General features: G+C 34.7%; 1 protein-coding gene across 2 annotated transcripts in view; it reads left to right on the top strand.

The window, feature by feature from the left end:
• The window catches only part of CDH18 (cadherin 18), a 333,943-nt gene extending 315,845 nt beyond the window's left edge, over positions 1–18,098 (top strand). For both annotated transcript variants that reach the window (XM_060091599.1, XM_060091600.1), the window contains 2 exons: positions 8,908–9,159; positions 17,608–18,098. In XM_060091599.1, coding sequence (XP_059947582.1) covers positions 8,908–9,159; positions 17,608–18,098 — 743 coding nt within the window. The remainder of the gene's footprint in view (positions 1–8,907; positions 9,160–17,607) is intronic.
• The last annotated feature ends 4,762 nt before the right edge of the window (positions 18,099–22,860 follow it).

The following is a 22,860-nucleotide window of genomic DNA, read 5'->3' as shown; positions in this document are numbered from 1 at the left end:
TCCGACTGTCAAGTGCATTTGTAAATCTTACAGATTTTAGTCGGAGAAGAGATTATTTTTAACTATGTATATGCTTGTATCTCTGTTTATTTTCAGGATTCTAAATCACATTTCATGTGCCTTTCAGATTGAAAATCTTTATCATAATTTAATTGATAATTTGCTATCAAGAATATCTACTGCTCATATTTGTCTCTAAGTTATCTTCTTTAGATACATGTTTTCCACTTCTGTAGACATTTCCAGTCTTTAAAAATGAATGGGTTTGGGCTTCCCTGGTGGCGTAGTGGTTGAGGGTCCACCCGCCGATGCAGGGGACACGGGTTCGTGCCTCAGTCTGGGAAGATCCCATATGCCGTGGAGCGGCTGGGCTCGTGAGCCATGGCCACTGAGCCTGCGTGTCCAGAGGCTGTGCTCCGCAACGGGAGAGGCCACAACAGTGAGAGGCCCGCATACCGCCAAAAAAAAAAAAAAAAGGGTTCACTAACACAACATTGCAAAGCAACTATACTCCAATAAAAATTAATTTTGAAAAAGAAAAAAATGAATGGGCTCAAATAGCACATTCTTTTTAAAATAGTGAGTGAACTGCACCAAAAATGACCATTTTAAATCATATTAAATGGAAGATTCTGTAGACTGTCACTTTCACCTTGTTGCAGAATTTTGAAGATTCTTTTTCCCTTGGTTTTATTACTTTTTATTATTTCCTTGTAACATTACTTTTAAAAGTGAAGGTCTTATTATTTATGTTTTATCATTTTTGACAAAATACTAATAACCATTGTCAGACAATACTGATTTTCCTTGTGGCTGTTTGGGTTTGGTGAAGGAATATCTAAGTTTATGTTGCATTGATTTTAAGATAAGGGATATTTTCAAATTTGACTATGAGCTGTTAAAAAGATGTCTTTTGGGGCATTTTCGTCCAGATTTCATAGTCCACTGATAGTGAAATGCAGTTTGTTAGTTTGATACATATTGGAAATCATGAGAAATTTTACGTTTATTTTGTACTTCTTTGGCATTGTAAGATCCCTAGTAGTTGATATCCCTATCATTTATTTTTGTCCTTCAAATGAGAACTCACAGCTGGTATTGTAATGTGCTTAATGTCTCTATAGATTATAACCATCTAAAATTCTGTTTTTTTCCACAAGGCTTCAAGAGACCATTTAGCATTTTTTCTCCCATTCCTAAATAAAATAGCACATGCACAGTCTGTCCTGAGAATATAGTTGCAAATGATGCCTCAAACAGCCCCTAGGGGGTGTGGGAGCACCTGTGCCCCAAGTCACTACTGTCAGTGATGAGGCTGAGACACGAGACACGATGTTTTTGTTCAGCTAGGAACTTCCTTTCTCCTCCGGGTCAAGTCTCAGTCTTCACTTACTAGCATTTACCCAGTCATACTTGATAGACTCCCACTATTCTTTATGGAAAGGCAAAGATTCAAAGCTTGACTAGTGAGAAGACAAACAGTCTGTAAGCCATCATGACCCCAATATGGGAAAGGGTGACTTGCAAATGTAGTGGTTTGTTTTAGTGAGTCTTTTGCTTTAGATAGAAAAATATGCTTTTATTCTCTCCTTAGTGATTTTAACCTCTGTTGACTTTTTTTTTACTTTAATGTATTTTTTTTCTAATGGGTTTGTCAGCCCACACCTTATCACCTTCTTATATTCCTACTCACAGTGACAGAAAAAAAAAAAAGAAAACAGAACAAAACAAATAGCTGACACATATTCTAAGCAATAAAAATATGACCAGTTTTGCCATTCTGTGCCCCTTTGTTTTGCTTTCCAATTGTGAAAATGTAGATTACACATTTTTGCCTTAATTCCTTCCTTGCTCGGAATCACATAAATGCTGCAGGAGTCATCAACTCTACCCTCTGCCTTAAGGGGGTAAAATTTATTTTAAAACAGATTTTAAAATAATTTTAAGAGCAGGAATATGTGTTTGCTTTTTCAGTCTCTCTAAGGATTAATCTTTAGAGTTTCTGTCAGTGTTTATAAATATAATGACTCCATAATTTATTGTACTTGACTCATCCATTTCCTACTAAAAATGTAGTATTTATTAAAGGTATGTGATAAATATTGGGTAGAGGGTTTCTGTTGAAATTCATATACTTTATTTTTTAGTTTTTTGGTAAACCATTGTTCTCTGTACTTCTACAGTTTCTGCAATTATTATATTATTGTGATATGCTTATGAATTATTTTAGATTTTGGGTAGGGTTTCTACTTAAAAAGCTATTTTTCAGGGCTTCCCTGGTGGCGCAGTGGTTGGGAGTCCACCTGCCGGTGCGGGGGACGTGGGTTCATGCCCCGGTCCGGGAGGATCCCACGTGCCGCAGGGCGGCTGGGCCCGTGGGCCATGGCCATTAGGCCTGCGCATCTGGAGTCTGTGCTCCGCAACGAGAGAGGTCACAGGGGTGGGAGGCCCGCCTACCGCAAAAAAAAAAAAAAAAAAAACTATTTTTCTTCTTTATTTCCCTATTCATCTAAACTAACACTCTTATGCAAATTTATATGTGTTTTTCATGAGCAGATTTGCTGATATTCTTCAAGATTCATATTTTTGTTTCATACGTATTCATGTATTTTTTTTACATCACAGAATCTTGTATACATAGACATAATTAATAGCAAAGAAGGTTGAGCAGTTTTCAAATGTGGTTTTCATATGTTGATAATAGATGGTAGCTTCTTTTTAGAAAAAGCTGTTTTCCTGCTGTGAGTGGAGGAATAGCACTTAAGAGAAAATGGCAAAATAAACTTAGAATAGGTAGCTAGTCTATGGCATCTGATGAAATACGGATATTAATAAATTGATTCCTAACTTCCTTTGAGAACTTAGAGTTACCCTATATACTTATTGGGGTCGCTTAAGATGGAAACAACTATTTACAAGCATCGTTTATGAATCTGAAAGCAGAATCTTTAGACAATGTATGGTTGTATTTATCTGGGATTTAAAATGCATCAAGAAGGAGTGTGACAGGTAGTCAAAGGGGTGACATTCCAGGGTGCAAATAGGAACATAATAACATATTGGATCATGCATTTGTGGTTTGGCAGAAACACAAGTGAGGCCAGGAGAATGTTTACAAACTCAAATGAACTTGCAGAATCCAGTTGAAAATTGAGATTAGGGCAATTCTAGGATTAAAAGAATGGAAAGTCAGGAAACAGGAGAAAAAATCAACCTTCAGCAGAGAGCATGAGGAGATCATGATAGATTAGTTCATTTTGGTTTTAATTTCTTAATACATGTCAATATAATGAGGAAACTGTAACAGAAGGCAGGCTCCTGCTGAGTGTAGTTCAAATCATTATTTATCAAGTACCTGTTATGTGAAAGATACTTTGCAGGAAAGCAAAAGAGCGTTGTTTCCTGCATGGGCTCTGATGAGAGTTAAATTATAAATGGATCTTATTGCTGCTGGAAGACCAGATAAAAATGAAATGCTATGAAGCCATACATATTTATCTTTTTGGTAGATGTTAAGTTTCTATCTCCCATCTTTTTCTTCAGCTTTAAAAAAAAGTTTAGTCCAATTATAGAGATACATCTGAGGATCTGAAATGTTTCTGCTATTGTGATAGATTTGGAAATATTATTTTAATAGTCTGCTAGGCTATACTTGAGACAAAGTTGACCTTTATGTCTGCATGATCAAATAAGGAATCCGTTGAAATGGCAGGGAGGGTATAGGCATCTGATAATTTAAGAGTTTTGAAGAACAGGTGATTTTTTAAAAATCAATTAACTGTAAACATAATGGTTTATTGCTCAATTCTATTCCACTGGTCTCTATGTCTATCTTTATGGCAGTACTACAAGGTCTTGATTACTATAGCTTTGTAGTCAGTTTTGAAATAGGAAGTGTGAGTCCTCTGATTTTGTTCTTTTTCAGGATTGTTTTGACTATTTGAGATTCATTGCATTTCCATTTGAATTTAGGATGAGTTTTTTCCTTTTCTGCAAAAAACACCATTGGAATTTTGATAGGGACTACTTTGAATCTACTTTTGGTAACATTGTCATCTTAACAATATTAGGTCTTCCAACCTATAAACATGGGATATCTTCTCATTTATTTAGATATTTAATTTCTTTCCATGAAGTTGTGTAGTTTGGGGTATACAAAGCTTGTGCTTTTTTTGTTAAATGTATTAAACATTTTATTATCTTTTATGCTATTGTAAATGAAAAATTTTTATACAACTTTTTTTGGAGTATAATTGATTCATAATGTTGTGTTGGTTTCTGTTGTACAACAAAGTAAATCAGCCATATGCATACATATATCCCCATATCCCCTCCCTCTTGAGCTTCCCTCCCACCCTCCCTATCCCACCCCTCTAGGTTGTCACAAAGCACCCAGCTGATCTTCCTGTGCTATGCTGCTGCTTTCCACTAGCTATCTATTTTACATTTGGTAGCGTATATACGTCAATGCTTCTCTCACTTCTCCCCAGCTTCCCCCTCCTCATCCCATGTCCTCAAGTCCATTCTCTATGTCTATGTCTTTATTCCTAACCTGCCACTTTTATTTAGGTTCTAATACTTTCCAAGATATAAGGTAATTTTGGACTTTAATGTAGGATGTGTTTTTGCCCAAGGGAGTATTTTAAAAGCATGCCTTATTTTAACTTAAACTGTACTACAGTTTATGAAAGTAGCACAGAGATTAGAACCTTTCAAGATCTTTCAAACTATTGAACAAAGAAATAATAGAGCACATACTACTAGTTCAAGTAAATTATATCTGAATTTTAGAAGCACTGTGTTACTTGTATTATACTGTTGTATTCTGTAGCCTTCTGTCCCTATAGAAATGTAGAAGTTGGAAGTGTATCTATCTAGCCAACCATGTATTTTACTGTAATATTTTTTGTGTGAAAGATCCCCCCCCAAAATTATCAATTATGAAGTCCCTGGACTTCCTATAGTTGCAAAAATAAAATTTTGTTATTATTATTGTTTGTCAAAGGACTCAAAATTTCAATTATTTCACAGTCATCACAATGATATTTGTAAATATCTCTATGATTCAGCTATTGTATATCTGTGTGGCAGTCTCCCTGTTTCTCCTATAGGTGTCTATATCATTTTCTGAACAAAATGGGATATGCAACAAAATAAATACTACATTGTCATCGATTTTGAAAGACTAAACCATGTTCAAGGCTATTTCCACATTGCATCAAAGTTATAGTTGCTGGGAATGTCAGGAAAATATTGATTATATTCAGAAAGACATTAATTACTGACAGAGTTTCCCAAACTTTTCTTTAAATTTCTAAGTCATTTCAGGCCCCTAAATTCATATAAGACATGTAGAATTATTATTATTATTATTATTTGTGTGTGTGTGTGTGTGGTACACGGGCCTCTCACTGTTGTGGCCTCTCCTGTTGTGGAGCACAGGCTCCGGACATACAGGCTCAGTGGCCATGGCTCACGGGCCTAGCAGCTCTGCGGCATGTGGGATCTTCCTGGACCAGGGCACGAACCCATGTCCCCTGCATTGGCAGGTGGAGCCGCAACCACTGCACCACCAGGGAAGCCCAGACATGTAGAATTTTCACACTGTTTGTTTCAAAGATTCTTCAAATGACATACTTTTCTAATGCTTTTATCACAGTCAAGGTCTTCTAAACTGGGTTAAAGTATCACTTTTAAGATAGTAGACCCAAATTTATGTGCTGTATTCTAATGAAGTCTTCTCAATAAAGATATGCATAAAAATTCCATATAATTATTGAATCCTTCTGAGACTGTTTTAGATCTATTGCCTCATTGCTGCATTCAGATAATATATGTATTCGAAAATAATAGATGTTGCTCAAAATCTCTCCCATATGATACTTTTCAAAGTTTACTGTCTAACACATATCTTTAGTTCCTGTCTTCTTTTTAGCTTAAGGTCTTTGTGCTAGCTGTTCAAAATCTCCTTAAATCTTAATCCAATATGTTAGCTATATTAGCTTGGCTTCCAAGTGTTCTATAATCTTCTGTCTTCATCCAAACTCTTGACAGTTAGAATTATGAACCAAACTTGGGTACACATTATTAGAGATTGTCCTTTATTTGACATTGATAATTAGCTCTTCTCATCCACAGATTCTACATCCTGCTATGGGTTCCCTTTATTCAGTTTATATTAGTTTTTTATCCAGTTTAAAGTAGTTATGCAAGACTTTCTGTAGTACTTGGTTTATTTTTTAAACATTATATTTCAAGTTTAGAGATTTTTTGTTCTTCTTGTCACCTAATATTTCAGTTTCAGCAAAGCAAAATTTGTTCTCATATGTATATGTATATTTATGTGTGTGTGTGTGTGTGTGTATGTGTGTATATATATATATATATATATATATATATATATATATATATATATATATAATGTTCTTATCCCTTTCATTTTATTTCAAAGTTTTCTTGTTCAAGTTCAGTGAGCCTATTGCCAAGTATATTTTTTTGCAGTTCCATGGTGATACACAATATCCCTTGTCAAGAGTTCATTATTCTGCTGTGATAAGCCTTTCTGGGTAGGAAGCTCTTTGCTTCGTGAATCCTCTTTTCTTTTCAAAAGTCAAACCTTAAGCTGGAAAAATGAAAGAATATTGTCATGTCTCCATGTGTGAGAGCTTTCTATTTGAGAAATTAAAATGCACTAGAAACATATTCAGGCTTTCTTCTTGTTTCTCATCATGTTTCTGATTGCATTTCCAATAATTATCTTGAAAAAGAACAAGCTTCCAGATTAAGAATGTAAAGTGGACACGAGGCTAGAGACATAAAAGACAGTCCCCATCTACCCCTGCATGTTATCATGTCATTCCACACATTATGATGTTTACTGAGACCAGGGACCAGTGTCTTACATCTCTTCTTCAGAGGATCGGCAGTGAGATTCTCAAAACGTGTTTGTGCCTATGAGCTCATGTTCATACCTTTTCCTTAGGCTAAGGGATTGTGCATATATGCAAGTTTATATTAATCATGAAGCAACATCCTACACCTGATACATGTGCTTACTCAAAGGTCAGGTTTCCAGGAGAGTACCTGTGACGGCTATACTCTTAAAATCACACGTGACACAGTTTCTCCTCCTTTTTTCCCCATCATTCTGAAACTTGCTTCAGAGTATGCAATCGACACACTTTTCTTTAAATTTCTCTTCTTCTAGGTGAGAAAATTTTTTAATAACTTATTAGATTACTTATTTATGTTCTATAACAAATTTTCCACAACTTATACATATGTATGTGCATATATGTGTGTATATAATATTAATTTATGTATATAATGTGCATTAGTCATGTTTTATTACCTGCATTATATTGAATATTTGAAATATTTATTATCTTTCTATTGCATTAGTTTGGCAATGTACAACCAAGAGAATATAGTTGTAGGGTATTGTATCATGACTATTATAAACATACTCATAATTAAAAATGATCAATTTTCAGAATAAGAGAAATTGATAGGAGAAAAAGAATCCCTAAAAGTAATTGTCTAATGATTTACTGACTTTTTAGTGAAAAGTAATTAACTCAGATGTGTAGTCACAGGTTGGATGCTCTGGGAAGCAGGCTCTGGATTGGAGTTTAGGGGGCAGGATGTTTATTGGAGTGTGCTCTCATGATCGACATCTGTGGACCACAGTGGGAGTGGAAGAAAGAAAGGCAGAGTGAGCAACTGAGCTGCTATGCAATTTGAATGTGTCCATGGCTGACCCCATGGGAAAGCTCTGGAACTAAACTTGCCCTTCAGTATTTTCTTCATTCAGCAGAAATGGCTTGACATTTATAACTTTGCAGCAATGAGTCATTAGTTATATGTCGCTCCAGAAAAGTATAACCTTGGACCAGGTGGCAATCTACAGTCTGGGCAACAAGTCACTTCATGCAAGGGTTCTGAGCAGCACATCCAAGTGTGCACCAAAAGGATCTTTTAGCTAACAGACATGGAAGGGGGACTAACAATGCTAATATAAACATTTCCTATGTGCGCCTGAGGCAACAATGCCAATTGGAAGTGAACTGGTGGAGAAGAGGCAGTATGACATCCTGGCTTTGAGCAGGGTTCTAGAATGCATTGGTGTTGTAGCTTGATTATTCACTAGCTCTGTGATTTGAGGCAATTTATTCTCTGGGACTGAGGTTATTTATTTTAAAATTATTATTCCTAATAAAAATGATTTTCCCTAAAATGTAAGTAATTTAACATCCTCTCCCTTATAGGGTTGTGTGGACTGATCAAAATACATCATGCAATCATTTACTATAGTACATAGCATTTTAAAAGCACATAAAAAATGAAATTAACTATTTTATTCATTATTAACTTACCCATGGTGTGCCCACTATAACAAGAATGCTTCAAATCACAAGTTTAAAATAGTTTATCAATTGATCTGGTGTCTCCATAAATACATTATCTGTACCAATGATTCTTAAACATTTTTGTACATTAATCTCACCCGAAGTTCACTAAAAATATAGCTGTCTATTTCTATCACTTATATTCAGAGTCACCAGGTTTGTGGTAGGAACCACTGGCTCACCCCAAAGTCTGGTATCCATGTATCCTTTTCAATCCTTTAGCTATTATGCCCATTTCCCAAATGCGTATCGCTTCCTTCCTCCTCTGTAATCCACTATTTCCCCTCCCCTTTGGTCCAGGCCCTATTAACTTTTCACATATGTTTCTCCATTTGAGAATGAGTTTTAGTCCCTGGTTAATAATCTCCCCTTCACATTCCTTTATCCATTTCATAAACGGAAAAGAAATCACACATGCCCATTTTATCCATTAAAGGAACTGTGAATCTTTAATGGCGGCTTTACTAAGTCCATGTTGTTCTGCTTATGTCTGTCATAGATAACACAGCCAGCATTCTGACAAGGCGGAGGAGATTTAGTCGAACTATTCAGGATGTGTATTACCTCCCCATTATGATCTCTGACGGTGGAATCCCCTCTCTCAGCAGCAGCAGTACCCTCACCATCAGGGTTTGTGCGTGCGAGAGAGACGGGCGTGTGCGGACCTGCCGTGCAGAAGCCCTCCTGTCCTCGGCTGGCTTGAGTACAGGAGCCTTAATCGCTATTCTACTGTGTGTTGTCATTCTCCTAGGTAAGTCATTCTAAATTTTAGTGTGTGATGACGATTCTGAGTGTACCATACAATGGCGCGTTAGAAAAGAGAGTGAAAGACACACACATACACACACACACACAGAGAGAGAGAGAGAGAGAGAGAGAGAATCATATTGACAAAACTTTGGAATTAGTAGCGCTTTACGTGATAACAAGACATGACTGTTTATTTTAATTAACTTTCTCAATACCATAGTTAATTTGGAAATGATTTGGTTCAAATGTGATGAAAGAGTTGAAATATTAAAAGAAGGGATACAATAAGAGAAATGTTTTTGGAAAGGACCTATTTTAGAAAGAATTGATATTAAATATTCTAAATTTCCTATTGAAAAGGCATTTACATTTTTTTTCAAAGAACATATATGACATTACTCTGCAATGAATCTAACCACCAAATAAAAGGAATAAATTTATTGTAGAAATTTCTATCAGTCTAAAATGAGTTTATCACCAATCTTAGCTGAATTTTAAAGGACTAAATATAAAATATTTTTTGCCTCAGAGATATCAAATTTTATTAAATTAAAACTAATACATTTTTAGTTTATTTTGCATTACATTTTATTTTAATAGAAAATAACGTACTTTCTCTAATTTATGTTATATTTTTAATGGTTGGAATCTTATCACAACTGCATTTGAAAGTAATATTACTATAATCTCTTTATAATTGCTATACAAAACAAGAAAGGAAATCCAGATTTTTTTATAGGAAAGGCAGATGTAAATAATCTTTTGCTTTATAGTTTAAAATGGGTACATATATATTTTTTCAGTGTGTCCTCTCCCTCTAGTTTTCTCTTAGGACCCTTATCTTTTGTTCTTTTCTTGCTACTGTACATATATAAGGAAAACAAACAAACTATGTACTTTGAGACACAGATATTTTTGCAAAGAATATCCCTTGTTTTTTTCCTGGGTTAGAAGACAAATTACCCGTACAGAAGAGTGGAGATCAAGGTGGAATAAGACTGAGTAGAAAGGATGTTTAGGCAGGGTCGAGGCAGGTTGGGGTAAAATGGCAAAAATTGTGGGCTTTGTTCTAGGAGTTTAAGGAGAAGTTGAAAGCAGGCGCATCCCATCATAAAATTTGCATGTTGAAGAAAGATGATTATGAATGAAGTGGAGAACAGATCTTATGCCTGTAAAGAGAGCAGGTAGGCAAACCAACCAGGAATATGACACATTTGTCTCACTCAGATATAGCATAATTTGGACCAGTAAACTTAAAATGGAGATGAAGAAAGATTGATAGTACCAAGATGTTTTAGGTGAAATCAGAAGTGGTCTTGGGTAATAGGCTGCAAATCACAGGATGGAAATATTTACCAAAATCTTTACTGAATGCTTATTGGAAGTACCTGAGATTCCATTTGAAAACTGCAGTGTTAATTATTTCAGGTCAGTGAACAAATATTTAATGTTTATGACATGGTGTCTTTTCTTGGAACAAGTTTCCAAAGGCTAAAAGTAAAGTAGCCAAAAATTAAAAAAAAATAAAAGTGATCTTGGATAAACTGGCTATGAGACTGAGTTAGAACAGTATCCAAGAAGACTTTTCATCTCTTGCTGAATGTGGGCCCTGATCTTCCCTGGGTTGGGGGACACCAGAAATGCATTTTGTTGATGTCACCACAGCAAGAGTCTATAAAGAGAGAGAGGATAGAATAGGACTGAGCTGCGATAAACTCCAGTGTGATCGCTAAATCAAGAAGGATGCGATAGCAGAGAGCAAAGGAAAAATCACAGAACAAGGAACAAAATTAATAAGATATAATATCCTAAAACAAAGAAAATAAGTGCATCAAGGAGGACAGAGCATTCAACAGTGTTCAAAGCTGCCCAAAAGTTAAATAAACTGAGTAGCAAAAAGTATCAATTACACTTAGCAACTTGGAGTGTGGAGGTTTGATTCACCATAACAAAAACTATTTCACTGCAGTACAGTCTTTTGCAGAAGTGTGGTAGAGATGGTAGCTGGGAAAATCAGGCTTTCTTGATTTTATTAATTTATATATTGATTATTTATATATATTTTAACAGCTATTTTCTTTAGAAATTAACAAATTAACCTTTTTGTCTTTGAAAATGAAAACCGAAATATCACAAACCAAAAAGGAAAACAAAACAAGAACAAAACCCCGAAGAATAAACAACCATAAACATTGAACCCTCTAGGGTTCCTAACTGAAACTGAAAAGAATAGAACTCAGTGACTTTTCGTAAGTCAATTTTACTTCAATTAAATCAAAAACGAAAACAAAAACAAAAAAAAACACTCTGACATTACTATAAGTTCCTCCAGAGACCGTATTCTAAAAGATATTTCAACTGGTGGAGGCATGTTACCTTTGGCTATTGTTTTAATTTATCATCATAAAATTATTTTTGCATACTAAAATTAAAAATCTTTAAAATTGAAAGATGTCAATATAAGGTACATTTAGGTATACTATATAAAATAACATTTTATTATTTCATGAAACAATACATCCCTTGAATTGACTTTATGAAAATGTTGTTTCGCCTTTGGGGTAAATAAGAGAACATTTCTATATTTTATGCTGTACCTCAGGGCTAATGAAACAAAGTTCCTATTTGATATGTTTGTTCTTTCAATTTTTATTGAAACTCAAATGTGTCTTTACAGTTTTATGCGAAGGTTGCAGAATTTTTTAAGCTTAGATTTAAGCAATCACTATTTATAATGTAATTTAAATTTTTCATGGCATTTTAAGGGTTTTTATCATTATTCAGAAAATATCTGACCCACAGACTTGGATGGAGTCATTTGTAGTTATGAAATAATGTTGGTTAATGTGTGAGCTCATAGGTTTCAAGGAAAATATCAACAACATCAGAGCTAGCAATACATTTAGAACTTGTAATTCTGAGATAGCATTCAACCTAAACAGCTAAATAAATCATGAAGTTAATCTTTTAATACTGAAAAATGTTTTACTTAGTAGCTGTTTGTGAACATGACTATGATTGTGGAAACTCAGTCCCAGTTTTGCCACTAATTAACTGTGTGATCTCAGGACCCATGAAGTCTCTTGTTTCTATTTCTGAATCTACGAAAATAAAGTTTCAACTAGAATGACCTTAGAGTCATCTGTAAACTTTTTGTGGTGCTTATTTATGTTTTATTATAGGTTAAATATGATTCAATATTTTACAGTTTGGTCAGACTCCATCTATGTGTATATTGATTACCAGAAGATGGTGCTTGAAAACTAAAGGGCCTAACTTTAAATGGTAAATGTAAACCCTGTGAGTTGAGTTATGTTTTGTCAGGATTACCTTTTCAGATCCATTTCAAGGAATGGATAGAAAAGAATTTAGAGTGAGCCATCATGATGCAATCAGAGTTTGGTGTCAGAGGAGGGGATTGTCAGACTCCTCTTTCCCTCCCAGGGATCTGACATTTCTTTCTCAACCCACCCTATTACTTGTCAGAGGGACCAGAACTGTTGGCAGAGTGAACCAGTGCAAGAGACCATTGAATCAGGATCTGCATCAGACCTCTTCCAGCTACCTTTGTAGTCCATGCATCACATATGATCTGCCGACCTAGATGAATCCACCACATAGTTTGCTCCTATTCTTGGATGTAAATTTCATCATAAATCGGGATCAAAGTGGGTGTGATGGGAGGAGAGTGAGGAACTAAGAGAGGAGGTGGAACTGATGAGAAGATAACTGCCAACCTGTTTGCCATGAAAGCTATTTTAAATGACCTTGTGGGATCCCCTGAGTTTGAAAAATTGTTTCAGTGAGAAGTGTCATTACCAATTATGGCTACAGAAGCTAATCAAAATCATCTCCCTGACTTGGGCCACCTCATTCTACCAAGTTTAGTACTCACATATGATGGTATAAAAAAAAGAAGTGATATTTAGGGGTAAACAAATCTGCTATGAAAAGTAGTTTGGGGGAGTATGTTAGGAGTCAGTACATAATGTATTCAAGTGCAAGTTGTATGTCAGTTTTAGTTATGAAAACTCAAAGCCCCTTAGTACTCTAAGCACTGGAATGATAATATAAGTAAGTAAATATAATATAGGAGAAAACAAAGAGAAAACTGTTTCCACAAATCTGAATTCTTTTACGAATAGAATAAATTACTGACACAATAAATTCATTATAATTTTCTTATATAAAAAGAAGCACTTGGGTTTAAAATCTTGGCCAGACTTAAAGAGAAGAAAAAGAAATATACTAACCAAGAATAAAATATTCATTAGAATAAAGACATTTCAAAAATACTACAATTAATTCATTTTATTCCAGACTATGTAATCAAACTTGAAAATACCAGAAATCATTTATAATATAATTTTGAACAAAGGACAAGCTCTGTACCCCCCCTCTTTTAATAACACCATGGCTCTATCATATTATATATTCCCAGATGAACCACTGAAAGAAGTACTACCCTGTTATACATGTATGGTTTGATATACTGTGGGAGACTCATTTGAATATACTTATTTGCCTGCCAGTTTGCAAATAGGGATTTAACTCTCAAATTTATATGTATGATTATTATCTTCACTTATTCTCTTCAAATAAATTTGGCCTTGGGATTTGGGGGGAAACATTTAGTTTGTTTATCAGACTTTAAAAAATATTCTCAAGCAAAATTAGGTGTTTGGTATTATTAGGAGCAGTAAGTTGATTTTTTAAAAATATGTAAAAATGATTTTCCTAGTGAGACTATTACTATTCATGAAGGTTCACTTAACCCAGTGCCACATTATCACTGTCACAGAGATTATTCTTTTGTTCATCCACATAAGAATTGTTTACAAGGGCTTCCCTGGTGGCGCAGTGGTTGAGAGTCCGCCTGCCGATGCAGGGGACAAAGGTTCGTTTTCCGGTCCGGGAAGATCCCATGTGCCATGGAGCGGCTGAGCCCGTGAGCCGTGGCTGCTGAGCCTGCACGTCCGGAACCTGTGCTCTGCAACGGGAGAGGCCACGACAGTTAGAGGCCAGTGTACCGCAAAAAAAAAAAAAAAAAAAAAATGTTTACGGAGTATCTGCTGTGTGCCATTTGCTCCAGAAACCTCTACTGAACAAATATGATTGTAAAGAAATTCATTAGGAGTGTACCTTCTCATTCATGCTTCCACATTCTTCTCTGAATTGATTTGAATTTGCCTTTGACTAAAGGGACCATATGTCCATATTTGTCCTGATATCCTGATGTCATTATAAAGGAAATCCCCTTCCACCCTTCAAAAGTGTCCCAGATTGTACAGCTATTTATAAATTAATCTTTATAATAAATAGTTATGTAACAAATCTAGGAATCATTTGTCACTGGCAAGTAACTCTTTTTGTCTAGAAAAGAGATCGATGTAAAACTCTAAATTCAAACTTACCTAGTATCTATATTTTGAATCAACACATAAATATCAGGAATATTTTCTTAAATTAGGGGGAATAAGCAAATAGAAGCTATCATAATAATAAACCCAGCATTATCCACTGTGTTTCATTAGGCAAATATGATACTGATATTGGTGAAGTTTGCAAATTACCTCCATACTTCGATAATAGTACTGATCACATTCTTCCTGTTATACATGCACATAAAGTCCCTTGGCATCAACTACTGACCATTTCAACATAAGGAAAATAACTTGATTTATTGACAAAAGTAAGAAATTTTACTATAATAAATTAGGCAGTCTGTAGAAATAGATGTTTTGATCTAGAGCAGCCTCCTCAGTTAATCATAAAAATGAGCAGAAATATATAGTAGATGATAAATATAAACCTCTGGGTAGAATGGAGTGCATTACTTGAGGATACTGCTTGGGCCACTGAATTAGAAAGCTGTAGGCTGGATTTACACTAAAATAAACAGTGAGGTATTAAATGCATATTGATGGCATTCAGTGAAATGTTTCTTTGTTGTTGTTTGTTTGTTTCTTTTTCCCAAAAAGAATGTATAAGCAACGTGAATGGGAAACTACTGTATTCTGTAGCAGAGCATTTATGAAGCAGAGCCACATGCAGCATCAGCATTTCATTTTCTGCTTTTTCTGTAATCACTCCCTTTCTTAACACAGTGACTCACTAATTCTCCATGTCTACTATAATCTCCCCATTGCATTTCCTCATTACTTAGGCAGTATCCTCTTATTCCATGCTTTTCCAGATGATTCCCTGACCCTCCCTAAAGATGTTTTATCTCTTTTTTCTTTATTCCCACAGGTTCCCACGTGCTTCTTGTATGCAAAATTAGCTTCTTCCCAGTACACTGTGACCACCTCTTTCCACATATAGTAGATTTCCCTCTCATAATTATCCTTTCCACTTCTGGCTTGAATATCTATTCCTCTTTCTCTCTATATTTTCAAGTCTTAAAATCACATATACACTATGATATCTAGTTCAAATACAGGCAAAGCTTATCTCTATTGTGTATGGGTATACATAAACAGGGGTTAAACTATAAAGAGCAGCAAGGAAACAATAATAAAAAAAGAAGAATAGAAGTTAGTTTTTAGAGGAGAAGGGTAAAAGTGTGGATTCGAGGGTGTCAGGTATGTTCTTTAGCACAGAATAGGTAACCCGGTATTTTTGCTTTCTGACCATTTGTTAAAGCTTACATATAATCAGTATTTCCAGATAAAATACAGTTTACAGACATAAATAAATAAATAAACAAAATACAGTATAGAAATGTGAATTTTATATAAAGAATATATATCTGTAGGAGTTTCTGCGTGTGTGTATGTATACACATACACCTACAGATATATTACATGGGACATACTTAAGCTATATATATGTATAAGCTATAATATTCTTTTGAGATATATATATACACACTTATGCTATAATATGTATAGCATAAATATATCCTATGCATAATATTGGGATAAATATCTACTATATATACTTAATGTGTTCATAAAATATTTGCACATTATATGAGATATGTGTAATTGTACATTACACATATATATGTATGTGTATACATACACATATTATATATAGTATGTACTATGTATGTATACATATATTATACATGTATTTTTGTTGTGTTTCATCTCATATTATACATATATAATACATGTATGTATTTCTTGCTATTCATATCAAATTTACATTTGATTAAGTGTCCTGCATTATTTGCTAAATCTGACAACCCTACATTCCATTTGAATATACCTCTCTGATTATTATATTATAAGGAATGTTTTAAATACTAGTGAACCTTATAATTATTATCATAAAGCCTAAATTATCAGCTAACCAAGAAGCAAACAGTCTGTAGAGATGAAGTAAAGGGTATTGGGCCTAATGACATAAAGTAAACATATACTTCTATTTAGTAATGTTTTAATACCATCAAATAGAGTAATCTGAAACTATTGAAAAACCACCAATGCAAAATACCCAAGACCTATTTCTATTGATTTATTCAACAGCTACAACATTATTGATAATAAGAACCTATTAATTGCTTTTGGCTAAGTTGCCCTAAGACACACGGCCAACAGGTCACTCAGTTCCTTGTTCTATATTTTTAAAATAATGAAGTTGAATATGGTAATGGAAACATCATCATCTTTTGTGTGAAAAGTCATAAACTACAGCCCAAGGTTTCCCACCTGCCATTTGTGTGGTCTTACGGTTACATGGTATTTACTCATGTAATCTCTACTGAGTCTCAGTTTCTTCATTTTAAAAATGAGGAAATCCCCAGCTCTGCTTTGAGGATTAAGTTATAAAGTTATGTAAAGAGCATTGTGTAAACAAAAAAAATTCCTATGAAACATAAATTATGTACAAATAAAATAACATCTTTGCAGCTTGATAGATAAGTGCAATAATTAATGCCTGATAATATTATTCTAAAGAATAATGAACAAACGAGTTGTACATGTAAAATATCCCTGCTTTGATTTTCTACAAAACATCAAAAGGAAAGAGTTAAAGATAGGGGTTCCTTCTTCCTATTTTACAAAAACTTAAAATATCCTGCCTTTAGTGTACTCCTTAGAAGGATAAGTATCTGTAGATTGACTCTCACACAGAATTATTTTTTCAGTCAAAATTTCATATTGCTTTTCCATCATCTGTTTCTCTGACTGAATGATTAGACTTCATCACCGCTCACAAATCCTGAAGCCATAGGCTGGCAACTGAGAATATCACAGAGTTCTCCAGAAGATCAGCGATTCCCAATGTTTTGTAGAGATAGATAGTCATTTTCTACATTCTTCAAGATGTTAAAAATTCTTGTGGTGGTATTCACAGAGTGCAGAGATCAGGGCTGTGTTACAACGTAAGCCTAAATGGAATGTAGCTGATGACAGTGGCTGGGAATTGCTGATGTCCAATCTCCAAGAATGTCCTTCTTCTTTTTCTAACCCTTCATCCTCTTTCCGTTTTTCCTTAGCAATTGTAGTACTTTTCATCACCCTGAGACGCAGCAAAAAAGAGCCCCTGATCATTTCAGAGGAGGACGTGCGGGAGAACGTGGTCACCTATGATGACGAGGGGGGCGGCGAGGAAGACACCGAGGCCTTTGACATCACAGCCTTGAGGAATCCATCTGCTGCCGAGGAGCTCAAGCACCGGAGAGATATCAGACCGGAAGTGAAACTCACCCCCAGGCACCAGACGTTTTCCACCCTGGAAAGTATAGATGTTCAGGAGTTTATTAAGCAAAGACTGGCTGAAGCTGACCTAGACCCCAGCGTCCCGCCTTATGACTCTCTGCAGACTTACGCCTATGAGGGTCAGAGATCGGAAGCTGGGTCCATCAGCTCGCTGGATTCAGCAACCACACAATCAGACCAGGATTATCAGTACCTTGGAGACTGGGGACCCGAGTTTAAAAAGTTAGCTGAACTCTATGGAGAAATAGAATCTGAAAGAACAACTTAGGGGGTCAATTCTTGCAACCTTCTAGAATTCGCTTCCTGAGCAAGTGGAGATATAACCTCAGCAATGGCAAGGAAGAAGCTTGGAAACAGTACTAGGAACTGAGCAAGCAGAGCACAGCTACTGTAGAAACAAGTGCCCTTTTCATGATCGAAACTGGGTTATTTAATCGGAAGAAAGTCAAATTAGAAAAAAAAAATACAGAGAAAAAGCTATTGTTCCTTGTGTATATTTTCAATTGCTCAATAAAGTCTGTGTACTGTTTAATGAAGAATACCTGAATTAAGCCAAACAATGATATTTGTTTCAATATTTTGTGATTTATTTTCAAAAGCAAAACTGAACAAAAAGTTTCCAAATCACTTATGACTCTGATTTCTAGGGGTGGTACACTGCAAAATGAAACTGGGAAGTTAGTCACGACCTCTTTTACCACTATTTTGGGTGGACTCTTGAGACCCACACCCTGTTTTTGTGACACTTCTCATTAGCTTTGTCTTGTGTTGAAATGACACGAGGTATTTCCAATATACCAGGCCACTTTGTCATGGACTTGTATGTACCATTATTCTTTGCCCTCCCCACTTCTTTTCTCCATATGAAATTGATGGAGCATGGGGATTTGCTGCTTGCACTATGATGTATGCAACTTCTGTGCACCAGTTGTGCACTGCTCTGAATCACGGAGACTACTGTCTCTCTCCTGCCTGTCCCCCTTTATTTTAACAGGAGAACCCCCTTTTTTAAGTGGATAGAATGAATGTTTTAAGATATACTCAGATCATCTCTGTCAGGGAAAGATTTAATTAAAAAAAAACCCCTACAAACCTTATCCTGTACAAAACCTTGAGGAACTCTATACTTTCCCCCCCATTTGTTTTAGTGCATTTACATCAGCAATTCTGATCAGTCCTGTACCTAAAATTGGTTGTCAAATATTTGATGATTTGTTTATACTTGTCTAATTTGCTTATTTTTAACATGGCAGTCATTTAAAAAAAAAAGAACCTCATATGAGACTATCCTCCAACTTACATAAACTTCATAAACGTATGATTGACTTGTTTTTATTCCTCACAGAAGCTCAGACTTTCCCTCTCTCACTGATTGATTAGCCCTTTATGTTTGAGACCCACAGAAAATGTGTAGGGCTTGGAGCAAAAAAATAGGAGTTTCCCACTTATTCTCAGACACGTCTCTTAAAGTCAGAGTCCAAAACTACAAAATAGAGATGGCAAAGACTTCCCTGCTTAACTTACAGGGTTATGTGAAGATCAATAAGCATCTGTAAAAATGTTTTGCCAACTGCAAAGTGTTCTGTTATGTAAAGGCTGGTAGACACTATCATTTTCTAATTCCATTATTTCATAATTATAGAGTTATATACATTTTGAATAAAATACTATATTACCATGGGGGAATTTCATGAAACCTTCAACAGTGAAGCAACTGCTAACTGGAAATATAATATGAAAGTTTAATTCTTTGATATTTTCCCAAATAGGCTAATTTTTTCAGAATGTCTAGGGTTTTCCCCCTAAATTGCTTAGATAACAGTTCGCTATTGTTGATATTGGTCGTGAAATAAAAATTCATAGCATAACGATTCTACTCTCTAAAAATGACCACATTTATGTATTTTAGATTAATTGTAATTTTGAAACCCTCAAATTAAGATTTATTTTAAGGGGAAGTTTTGCCTTTTCTCTTTAAACATATTATAATCTAGAGTCTTCAAAAGTTATATGATATTTTCTGTCTGATTCTACTGATGTGCAAAATTTTGAATTTTGCCTCTGTTCACAATTGCCCTGTGCTATTATTTTTCAATTTTGAGGTATGGGAAGTAAGTAAATTTAATTTGAAAATTTCTCAATTTGTCTTTGAAGCCTGAGGAATAAAATGTAATTTAAGTTTTTACAACATTTTAGCTTTCCAGATGCTGCTTTATCATTTTTTATATCATAATAGTATGCATTCCAGTATAAAGCTAAATCAAAAGAGACACTCAAGGGTTTTGGAGAACAACCTCTGGAGACCCATACTCTGATTATGCAAATGCTGGACTACATTCACCCTGACAGAAGGGTCCACCTTTGAAAAATGACTGTGGATGCTGGTGCTTTGACTTTCCTATGCAAAGAGGACCAGAAAAAACAGGTTTTGGATGTCCCGTAGGTTTTTGGATTTAGATTTTTGATAAACTATTCACAACTTTTGTTTTGTTTTGTTTTAATATTCATCTGGCAACTTTACAGGTAAAAGCTTGAAAGAGGAGAATACATGTATAAACCATTTAAATGTAAAAGCCAAGGTCCTCTGCATGGTTTTGAGTATGGAAACATTTCCCTGATTTTGTGGAGAAAACGCCCCAGATCCATCTGATTTTAATTACACATTTTAATGATAATGGATTACTTCTAAGCCCCTGATATTAAATCTCATATAGAGGCAAAATGGAGCTTCTGTAGTATTGAAATAATATGTTCCTATATTGATTTATTTTAGAATTTTGTTAAGGAAAGCATTCCAAATATTATTTTATATAAATTCTGAAATGAGCAATTATATCATTATTATAAGTATGGCCTGGGTCTCATATTTTTTACTGTGCTACTTTGGGTCAAAAAACCAATAATGATATTTAAATGCTCTGCAAATGGACTGAAGTCATTTAACATTCAATACCTTGTTTTAAAAACTTCAGTTGACTAGTGTGAAAAGCTAATTCTCAAAGAGTTTAGTAGGTAAAGAGTTTGCACATACTCTGAACCCTCTCTAGCCACAGATAATCAGCTATGGAATATGTGATTCCATATGGATTCCACTATGGAATCGCTAATGTGTCTCAGCACATTTTGTAAGCCTTGGTTGATATTTACAGAAAAAAAAAATATAACTTTGAAATCAATTTACTTATTTCCAAGAGAAGAATTTTCCACAGACAGACCTTATACAATGTGGTGGCTGCTAAATTAGAGGAAATACATACAGTTATAACTTTTTTATCCAATGGATTTCTTAATAGAATTTATAAATTCCAAGTAACCTTTGTGCAGATGTAGGTCTTGGAGAAATTACTAAAGACCTATCATCGTAAATTCTTTCTATGATAAATCTGTACATACACGGATTTGAAGGGGAAATTGAAGAGGAAATTATCCCTAAGATAAGGCTCTATGCAAAGTTATGACTTTCCCATAACCAGGTATAAGAAGGAAAATATTCTGAGAAATGGCATTCATGTAACCACACGCCCATGCACACACATATGTCTTCTTGAAGAATATTTAGAGAGTAAAAGAATATTCAAAATATTGACTTAGATATTGATATGATCCAAATATGTGATGCATACAAAATTTAAGTACCCAGCATATGGAAGATTCAGTAAGAAGTTAACAAACATTTTGTTTTTTGGCTTTTATTTTGTGTCTAGCCTCAGCCTAACCTTCAGTGTTGTCCATGATTGAAGCTGGTTTCACAGAGCAGAAAAAACTATTAATAATAAATCAAAATTTTAGAAATGATGATTTAATGAACTCAGTGTGGCTATTAAATACTAAAAAAGTGATTTGACTTAGATTCTTAGTGTACTACAATGTAGTCAGAAGTCTGGATCAAAGAAGGGCAATGTACTAAGTACACCATTTTCAGCAATGTTGAAAGCTTACATAAACGATTAGTCATTGTTTTATTTGTTCCTACAAACCTGCATCCATAACTTTGATTCATTATCCTTTTGGTTTAGCTGAATATATAGGGAAAACACACAGAAATTCAGGTAGACTCGTTCATGTCAGCAGCCGTCAAGAAGTTCCAGGTACACTGGAACACTGGAACATGCATAGATCCAATAGGTACACTGGAACATGCATAGATCCAATATTTTTGGGTAAAACTTCATCTGCTTTTTAGTGTGGGCAGTGCTTGATCAGCTATTCAACAAAGCAGAACTCTAAAGCCGATCATTCTGGAAAGAGGCAAGAGCCCCATTTTTCAAACTCAAATTGTACTTAGCTTCAAAGTATGGTTACATTCAATTAATTTACTTGCCTTTCAATTTCAAGAATAGAACAAATCTCAGAACTGTCCTTGGTAGATATGTGATTCAAATTCTCTCTCTTTTTTTACCCTTTAGGATTAAAGGCAAATCAAATATTATCTGAAGGAAACAAAACCACTTCAACTTTTATTTTCTACCTCATCAGCAGAAGGTAATTTTTTTTGTAATATAGAATTAGAAATCTCATAAACCCCACAGTCAAAACTAGCTCACAATCATTTGAAGATAACACTAGCACAGAACCCACTCTTTTTTCAAAGATTCCAAATACATCATTTCAAAATGAAAATATTAATAGCAACAGTTTTTAACATGTCAAAAGATGTATTCTGCCTTTGGCTTCTACCAATGAAAGAAGTAGTGAGGAATTTGTTTTGTTTTTGTTTTAATTAGAGATTAAAAAAACAAGTTGTGTTCTTATTTGAAGCTTGATAAAAAAAGCTTTTAGGCTAGTAAGGAATGATTACATTTATCTTATTTGCTGAGTCTATGGAAATGAAGGATTTTTGCCCTTCTACAGAGACATCAAACTTATTTTAGTAATAATTTGTTTTTAAAGTCTTAGGTGAAAATAAATGGGAAAATAGGAATTCAAAGACTCCTGAAATGATATTCTGTGAGGAAGGCATGTGTCATTTACAGATGGAAGAGGATTCATCTGATGATTTTGTCTTACTGCCCAGCAATATTACCTTCAGA

The sequence above is a fragment of the Mesoplodon densirostris genome, chromosome 3 (assembly GCF_025265405.1).
Source record: "Mesoplodon densirostris isolate mMesDen1 chromosome 3, mMesDen1 primary haplotype, whole genome shotgun sequence".
Lineage (NCBI taxonomy): Eukaryota > Metazoa > Chordata > Mammalia > Artiodactyla > Ziphiidae > Mesoplodon > Mesoplodon densirostris.
The sequence above is the reverse complement of the archived record's forward strand: the minus strand, read 5'-3'. Positions and strand labels throughout refer to the sequence as shown.